This window comes from Kryptolebias marmoratus, linkage group LG20, assembly GCF_001649575.2.
Source record: "Kryptolebias marmoratus isolate JLee-2015 linkage group LG20, ASM164957v2, whole genome shotgun sequence".
Lineage (NCBI taxonomy): Eukaryota > Metazoa > Chordata > Actinopteri > Cyprinodontiformes > Rivulidae > Kryptolebias > Kryptolebias marmoratus.
Window position 1 is genome coordinate 21,351,992 of NC_051449.1, and position 9,395 is coordinate 21,361,386.

At 41.6% G+C, this 9,395-nt stretch overlaps 1 protein-coding gene across 2 annotated transcripts in view; it reads right to left on the reverse strand.

Moving 5' to 3' along the window:
- Window positions 1-305: 305 nt before the first annotated feature.
- LOC108238323 (phosphatidylinositol 4,5-bisphosphate 3-kinase catalytic subunit alpha isoform) overlaps window positions 306-9,395 on the reverse strand; it is a 21,833-nt gene continuing 12,743 nt past the window's right edge. The window contains exons 14-20 of one of the 2 annotated variants that reach the window (XM_025006844.1): window positions 6,327-6,433; window positions 5,840-5,961; window positions 5,471-5,549; window positions 5,113-5,283; window positions 4,898-5,015; window positions 4,659-4,810; window positions 306-3,928 (exon numbers count right to left, since the gene is read on the reverse strand). In XM_025006844.1, the coding sequence (XP_024862612.1) occupies window positions 3,658-3,928; window positions 4,659-4,810; window positions 4,898-5,015; window positions 5,113-5,283; window positions 5,471-5,549; window positions 5,840-5,961; window positions 6,327-6,433 (1,020 nt within the window). In that variant the 3' untranslated portion in view covers window positions 306-3,657. The remainder of the gene's footprint in view (window positions 3,929-4,658; window positions 4,811-4,897; window positions 5,016-5,112; window positions 5,284-5,470; window positions 5,550-5,839; window positions 5,962-6,326; window positions 6,434-9,395) is intronic. The other variant, XM_017420326.3, reaches the window with a different exon arrangement.

Here is a 9,395-nt window from a genome sequence, read left to right on the forward strand (position 1 = left end):
AACCAACAAGAAAACCTTCCTGTTATGTCTAAAGATGAAACTCAAGTTACAGATTAGTTCCTGTTTTTTTTCATGAATCAACTTCAGGGCTGTGGTAGCTCAGTGAGGCTGCAGGTTCCAGCCCAGGCTGGCGCAGGAAGTAAAAAAAAGAAATCCAAATCTTTTATGGCGTTCGCTCGCCGTGGCGACCCCTAAAGCTGAAACAACACACGTGACTGCCTTTCGTTATTTTACAAACATCGTAAAAAGAAGTGCCTTGAAAGCGGCATATTTAAACATGTAAGAAGACGTCTCGGTGAATCTAATTAGGAAAAAAGAAATGGTTTTATTCGACAGCACAATAAATGAATGCATAGTTTCTTACCCGACAGAGACATATGAGGATGATTAAAACAAGTTATCTGAAGAAGCTTTATGATACAGGTGAATATATAATTAACACAAGTTTTGATGCCTTAAAACATGCAGGGTAGGTTCTTCACACAACAAATTGTGCTTACAGACTTCCATTTAAGGGTAAGAGGGCTCCATTTGCTCTACGAACGGCGCTCGTCCTTGTCCTTCATTCACCCCTTTCTTCCCACAACTAGAGGATGGCTGCTGGATTTTGTATGAGGCTGGTTTAAGTGACCTCTTTTTTTTTTCTTTTTTTTTTTAACTTTTCTTCTTTTGGTTTGCAATTACACACACACACGCGCAAATTTGCTTACACTTTAAAAAAAAAATACAAAAATATATATATTACCTCTGTAGTTATTCAAGAAAAGCATTTGCACATGTAATAGCAGTATCTGTTACCTTCATTGTGACGGTACCTCCAAACAAGTAACAAGATCATCTCTGTACATGAAATTCAAGTAAACAACCTCAGGTTAAAAAATAAGAGTAGGTATTTGAGGATTTCATGCGTGATGCAGCGTGAGGAAAACAAAACAAAAAAAACAATCATACCGAGTACAAACAGTTCTTTGATAAAGTACACTGGGATTAGTTTTGTCAGTTCGGATCCAACCGCACCATCCCTTCACGGTGGGATTGGCTTCCCGGAGCAGCCGTTAAGTCCTCCAGCACGTGCGGAGATACGCTCAGGTGTCCGGAGAACAGGATCGTTTTTTTTTTTTGTAAAGCTTGAACACTCGATGCACCTCTCACACGTGATGAGCTTTTGCACAGGAAATTGCAAAACGGACAAACAAACAACAGAACAAAGCGACACTTGGAAGGTTGAAGGAAATGTCACTTTTCTTTCGCCGAGCGTCATGGGTCTGCGACTTGGAAACGGGAAGAAAAGCAAAAAAAGTCTGTATCAAATATTTTACACATGGCTTGGATTGGAGGCTTCGGCGTTCGTTAGAAGCCTGGCAAGAAGGTAAAGGCAGGGTTTTTTTTCAAAGTGCTTCCTCACAGTTCATTCTGCTGGGAAGAAGTGGGCGATACTGTTCCGCGGCAGCGCTTTGCTTTCTTTGTTTCTTTTTCTTCCCTGACACACATCTCAGAGTATTTCCAGATTTGATCCTTTGACTGCCTCAATCTGGCATCAACTTCTTCTTTTTTTTTGTGTGTAATATACAGTACATGTTAGGGCCACAACCTGCATAGTGTGACGGCGCGAGCTGCTAAGCACACACTACGCTGTCTGAACGCTGAGGAGATGTGCAGAGTTGACCTTCAGAGAGCTTTTCTCGGCTACATCTGTGTTGGGAGGATAATGGAGGCTTCCATCTCAACATATACCACAGTAATACTGACAGACAAGAACCAAACAAATACTGCAGCACACCACGATCAGTGCTATGTGTCTACGCAAAACTTGGAATAGTAGTGATGTTCTGTTTACAATAAGACTGCAAAGTAGTGGAAAATAGTACTTTGGCTCATAAGAAATGGACTTTAAAGTATTATGTGCATACTGCTGTTCAAAGGTCGGTCATATGACGGGACAAAGCATCATGGATGGGTTACAGGGACATCAGGATTTTAACTGCTTCCTAAATATTAGCTTAGTTTTTATTTTATTACTCTCTGGAAGTTGGCTGATCACAGCGCACAATCCATTTTTCTGTTAGTCAAACAGAAACAAACCAAAAAGTGGGTTTCTTTAAAGTTTCCCAGCTTCAAAAGATAAAGCAGTGATGGCGATCCTAAAGTCTTCGAGTCTCGATTAAAGTTTTAATATCAAGAATGAAGTGAAGTAGAGATTGAAGTCGATGTTATTGGTCGACCAATATCAGATTTTCTATCACCAATACTGATACCGATCTTTAGAAAACATGGCAGCCTATCCCCGTACACAAAATCGATTTTTTATTTTATTTTTGACCAATATGCATTCTTTACTGTTAAATAAATGTGTATTTAACAACCCTAAAAATAACATAAAAGAGCACTTTCACTTAAATAAACTAAATGGCGAGCTACAGGAAGCAGGTTGGATTGGCTGCTGCATCGTCATCTTCCTATTGGATAATCGGTTAAGTACGCACAGACATGGCCGACTGCAGAGTTTATAACAGTGGACAATATCATCAGATTAATCGGTCCATCTCTGAACGAAGACTAGTCATGTGGAGAAGGTTGTGTCAACGTTAATGTCCGAATGCTTAGGAAACACTTCTTATATGATTTCATGAATAAAGTCTAAACACTGAAAATAGTTCTTTCAGATTGAAAATGTCACAAACTGAAGCAGCACTGGTGATCCAGTAGTGAATTTAAACTTGTAAAATAGGTTTTAATGAAAAGGAAGTTTTCAGGTGTACTAAATATCTCCTCTAAATACCTCTTAGTTTACGCAGTGGTTTGAGTTTCACTAGAGAACAATATTAATAAGCTGTTTTTCCACTTTGGATGTTTTGACAATATGCTGACAGTCCGTTGTGCCTGTTTGAGACTCTTACTGTGAAAGGTTTGAAGGATGTTGTGCTGAATAAATGAAAGTTCAGACCGCCTTAAATATGTGTTCTTCTGCAGTCTAACCCAGTAAAATGCACCTCTGACCCCTGGCTACAATAATAAATCGGATCTTGAGCGAAATCAGGTTCACTTCCTTGAGTTTGACACTATTTTAATTTAGTCTCCATATTTTAGCTTTAATCTTAATATAAGAGCTTTATCTTGAAGCTGGGAAACAAAAAAGAAGAAAAAAATAAAAATAATGTTGTTGAATGCTGAAACAAACTATAAAGTGATGCTGTGTGCCGAGACGTTCCGGCCCTCACCTCGCATTTATCCTTTTTAAAATAGGTAGTAGAAATAACTAAATTATACCATCTTTATGGCTGTTTGGTGCTACTCTGCTTCGTAGTGTTCCTCCGGTAATGCTGAGCGTTGTAGATCTATTAAAAGGAATCAAAAGTAAGAAAATGTTTAGATATTTTGTAGTTTCCTTAAAAAGGCCAGTGTAGTAGAAGTCCATTCCACTTGCTAAATTCCTATGAAAACAAAAGGTGCCGTATGACTCCATCTTGATGCAGGGAAACTAATTTCGGACACAAAGAAACAGGAGCTTTTTAGGCAACGCGTCTCTGAAATGAAGTCCCAAGCTGGCAGCGGTACAACCCAGGCTGTAGTGTGTTTTGGAAGAAAAACCTTTTCCTTTGTCACGCTCCTCGTGCTGTTGCTGCCCCCCCCACCCGGCTCCTTTAAGTCCCTCCTTCCTTAGTTCATGGCGTGCTGGCGAATTGTGTGGAAGATCCAGTCCATCTTGGTAGTCCAGCCGCCGTGGTGGGCGTCGTTCATCTGCTTCATGAAGTAGTCGAGGGCCTCCTGCTCCGACTTGTCCAGGGCGAGGGTCTTCCTGATGTAGGCGATGTCATCGAACGACTGCAGCTCGGGCATGCCTGAGCCCAGCATCATGGAGAAGAGGTTGATGAAGAGGTTGGCGTGTTGCCGGATTGCCAAGTACGCCTTGTAGCACATTTCCTGGAACCTGAGCACAAAAAATAAAATAAAAAACGTTACAAGATCATTTTCAAACTGCAATGCTCAGAGTTGTATTAAAAGACGCATTAACCAGTTTTGTTTAATGTTTAAAGGGTGATATAAGTCATTTTAGTGGGGTGTTTTATGGAAGAATTATAAAAAAATACATCTCTGTTGAAGAAAGTTGTTTGTTTGAACATAGTTAGGAGAGAGACCTGACAGGACTGATGAGGTCATGACGAGTCTATAAAGATTTTTACATCAGCGTTTGCTGTAAAAACCTGAGTAGTTTCATTATGGCAGGGGTCCACTCGGATGGCTATTCTGAGCTTGTCGATACGATCTAAGGGGAGCCACTCCGAAGCAGAGTTTGCCAACTTAAAACAAGTCCGGTCTTCGAAATGTCCCCGTGGTCCACGCGGACGCTGGTGTTTGCCAGAAAGATTCTGAAGCTGCTGCTGGAAGCGCTCCCAGAACTGCTGCAGAAATGGATTTAAAGAACCGCAATGCAAAACGGTGGCGTAAAGGTCTACATCAACGTGGCGTCTTTGAGTTGTTTTAAGACAGCGGGAGCAGGTGTGTTCCTATTAGTCATCAGCTTGTCTGTCCAGTTAAAAGATAAACCGTTTCTCGAAACGAAGGCCAACTGTTCATAACCTCTCACCCAGAGCACAACAAAATGGCTGCAGTATCCATTTAACATCTCAGTCAATCACACAGGTCTGTGTCGCTGTTACCTTTCAAACTCCCTTGTTTTTGTGCACTCTTGTGTTCCTTTGCTAATAACAATCAGGAAGTCCTGCGTGAGCACAAACGGCACGCGCTCTCTTTTGTAGCCAAACTTCTTCTTCTTGTGGTCGAGGAAATGACCAAAGTCTATGTGGAACAGCTGTGAACACAGAACACAAACAGGCGAGCGTTTAATCGCTTTCTTTGGGTTTTTTTCTAGCAGAACCAAACGAGCCGTGATCTTTACCTGTCCGTCATCTTTGACCATGATGTTGCTGTTGTGTCTGTCCCCGATGCCCAGGATGAACGTGGCCACACAGTAGCCGGCACATGACCGCGTGAACAGATCGACGGCCTGGTCGTACCTGAGACGCAAACAGAAAAAAAAAAAAAACACACTTCAGCTCAGGGGGTCCTTCGCTCACTGCGTGCTGAGGAAAATCCATGTTTTATGCCGCTCACATCTCCCCCTTGTTCTTATCCTTGAGCCACTGGTGCAGCGCGTGGCTGTTGAACTGCAGCGCCCCCTTCAGGCCACCTTTGCACTGGATCTGCATGATCGTGTGAGAATTTCTTACCACCTCAATTAAACCCACGCAGTCGCCGATGGACAGGCAGCCGTACGGCAGCATCCTGAAAGAGAAAGGAGAGAAACCATAAGTGGGTGAAAAATAATATATATATAAATATTTAAAAACAGGAGTGATGGACGAGTGTATAAAATGACATGAAGTGGCTTACAGGAGTTTACAGCTGAAGAATCGGGTGCTTGTTAATGTGTACCTGCATCCCTGCTGTCAGGAGGAAGTGAGTCGCCTACCTGAGATCAAGGCCTTGGTTCTGCCAGATGTTCTCCATTATCCTAATGATCTGCAGAGTCAGCATGTCCTGCCTCAGATCTGCGGAGGCAAGGAGGTGGATAACTGTGAATATTAGCTGCTTTGATCAGCTCGGTGCTGCTGGATGAAGAGGAGCTGTCAAAGTCAGGTGGATCTGAGATGGCGTGGCAAAAATAAGCCAGGTTCTGCACTCTGTGTAAAGAGTGAGAAGATGGATTCGAGTCTGTGAGCTGCGACACACCCCACAGGCTTCGGCTGAATCATGATCAGCACAGGCCTGTGTCGGGTCTGTGTGTGTGTGTGCGTTTGAAAGAGGCAGGCAAGTAAACACACACGCACACGCAACTCACCGTCTCCATTTTTGAAGATTATTTCGTTGTTCTGAAAGAGCAGCTCTGACATCATATCAGGGTTTTCCCAGTTCAGCCAGAGAGGTCGCTTTGCAGACGACATCATTCTGCATTCCTCCAGACTAAAACAAAAACACAAACACGTTAACTGGAAACAAACCTGTCCAAACAAAGGCTGTGAGCTCTAATTAACTGTAGCTGCGCTGGTGAATGCTGATTCAGCAGTCCTGTATATACTTCGGCTCCTGTATGCTGAGTCGAGTAGAAGCAGCTTTACTGTAAAGGGAATCTGCTCTCCCCTAGCAGAGAGCCCATTACGTCCCTAAATGAGTTTTGTCCACACAGATAACTATAAATTTTATTACATTCTGTAATATTCAAAGCCCTGATGAGGAAAATCAATCAACACCTGCAGGAGAAAAAAAAAAGACTGACTAAAAGCCGACCATTCGAGAGGACAGAGTAAGACAAAGGGGTGCTGGCGTACCGGAGGTTTCCCAGCTGATGTGCAGGATTCAGCGGGGACGTAAAGCTTTGTAGTGCATCCATGTAGTCTGGCCTCCTCATCTGCTCCACCAGAAACTTCATTTGAACCTTTAAAAAAAAAAAATGAAATAAACAAATCCATCAGCGCACTTGTTGTGGTGCTGAGCAGCGGGCTGGTAAGTGTCAACTTAACAACAACAAGTATGTTTATTACTCTGTTTAGGGATGCTGCTTCACAGAGGGTCTTTCTTTCAAGGTAATCATACCACGCGCCCTCTGGTGGTCATGTTGGAGAACCACAGCCTTGTGTTTGCCGTGAAAATAAACATTTTTAAATTGACACGTAACATTAATGGGCTTCCTGACAGATTTATGCTGTCTTAATCTGGCATATGATCTGATTTGAAATGATACTGTCCAGCCTGCAGATAAATAAACGGGATCATTTAAATGAATCAATGACAGTCCAGTACTTCCCTGCACCTAATGCACAGCGGGATTGTTTGTGACACAACCAGGATGACGCACACTGGCACACACATCCTGAGAATCGAACAAAAGTAAAAGAAAACAGAGAGAGAAGCAGCAGGCAGACCAGCAGTGGAGGAACTAATATCCCACGGCTATTCAACTGTGGGCCCGGGGGCCACATCCGGCCCACGGTGAAATGACAAATATTTCTGTCAGAGAGGTGGATCCTGTTACATAGATGATCTCTGACAAAGCGACACAACTCAGTCCGCCTGCCAGTCAGTTTGTTTCAAATCAAACTCGCTTTAAATCAGAAATTAAATTTACTTAATGTCAATAACTGACAGATGTCCAGCGCCTGAGCTGTGGGCTTCCAGTAACCGTGGCCCCCTGAGTCATTCATACTGAATATTCCTGGAGTATCCCAAAATACACCCAGAATAACAACGAAATCGGAATGAAATTAAAGCCCTCTGTAAGGAAATGCATATCACCCGCCACCTTTCAGGCCAGAGTTTCAGACTAAGATCGTCTCATGTTGAGAAATGATGACGTTCTATCTGTTGACTGAGTCAGAGATAGACGAATCAAACGGCCAACATCGGCACTTTGAAAGAAAACGGGCATCCAGCCATGCCTGTATCGAGCGGGAACTGAAGCGGCAGCAGCTGCTACAGCCAGCTTACTCTAAACCACAATTTACATTTTTAGAGCAAGAAAGCTCTTCCATATATTAGTTTCAAGTGTACAAATTCTTCTCAAGGTTGTTAAATATAGTTTTGTTCAAGTTAAGCAATAATTGTTTTATTCTGTTAAATTTAAAAAACACATATTGGCCAATAATTAAAAATCATTTCACAAATTACATAAAAATCTGTTTGTATATTGCCCTGATTTCTAAAGATCAGCAACAGTTAACCTCTAAGTTAAAGCTGTTTTATTGTTGGTGGATTAGCTGTGGCGGCCATCTTAGATCACGCTGACCTCCAAATCCATCCAGAAGTTCATCAGATATTTTGCTAACAGACGGCAAAAAACAACGGCAAAAACATGATCTCCCGCTTTTCTCTGACAGGATGTAAGATCTGAGCAACAAAACTAATCATTTCATTCAGTTTTTATTGCTTTTAGTTAAATTCTGTTATTTTTATTGCATTATTTTATGTTTTCTACAGTCTATATTTTATTAGAAGATCTTTCATTTTCATTTTTTGCATTTTTAAGTTCCTTGAGTTCCCTGTGGGTTTGAAAAGTGTTACGTAAATAAAGTTGACCATCATTAATCACGACTCTACCCTCACAGAGCGTTGTAACATCTACACACTGGCTTTCTGTCAATGCATTCAATTATATAGAAGCAAAGTGCAGATTAAAACAAACTTTAGGAAACAATCCTGAAGCAGCTGAGATGTGACATGACTGATCACACCAGCTGGGTTTTATACAACCATAGTTGGTTTTAGAGCAGGTGAAATATCTACAACCTACTGCAGGCTGATAACCAGCGAACTAATGAACTAATATCAGTTTGTCAGGCTGTCAGTGTTACTTTACAGAGAGAAAAACAGCAGAGAACAAGTAATATAGGCACAAATACTCTGGAATTATAAACAAACAAATACATATAAATAAAACGATCTGTTGTCTCATGTTTTAGATGACACTATAGGTAGAATAAATTTATTTTTCATTTATTTTCATTACTTGTAAAGACATTTAAATGTCAGCATTGATCTTAAATATGATCATAAATAAAATGGTTATAATAAAACAGCTGATCATAATTTGGTTTAAAATCTGCCCTAAGTGCAAAAAACTGAACAACTTTTAAACAGAGCGACTGTCAACATGTTCACTTGTGTTCTCTGTCTCCTTATTTACATACTTGCCAACTGTCCCGCATCGGGAGGGACAGTCCCGCATATAGCCCCCCCATCCCGTGCCCCGCATCACCCTGTGCGGGACGGCCAAAAGTCCCGCATTTGGCCCTCACACGCCACACTTTGTATTTCTAACGCAAAAAAAACACACGTACACGGCCTTTTTGTCACTTTAATGCTGTATTTAGTGAGTTTTCAGATCCCTCTAGCATTTTTTTAAAGCGACTAGCGACAAATCTGGTGACTTTGGTGGCTAAATGTGAAAAAGCACTCATTCTGCAGCGTACCGTAAGCCCCGCCCACTTCCCCAAGCACTAACAGCTGTCAATCTCCCAGCAGAGAGGAGGCCCGCTCCACTCTGTGTCCACAGTGGCGCAAAAAGCTTCTAAACATATTTTGAGTGTTTTTTGTCACTGCTTTTTTGTCTTGCCACCGTTGATATTCTTCTCTCCTACAGCCTGATCAACATCACCAAATATGCAAATTAGATGATGACGTCATCTAGCAGCTCAAAATCCCACTCCAAGCTCAGATCAAAACTTGAAAGCCCTGATCTGAAGCAACTATGATATGTGTTTAATTCACATTAATTGATCAGAATTCAGGAAAATCATGTTGAATCTATGATGTGTGTGTGTATTTCTGGGAGTGATGTTTTAAAGACATGATCAGCTGATGAATAGATAAACTGTGTCTGGCAAAACTTTTTATATACAACT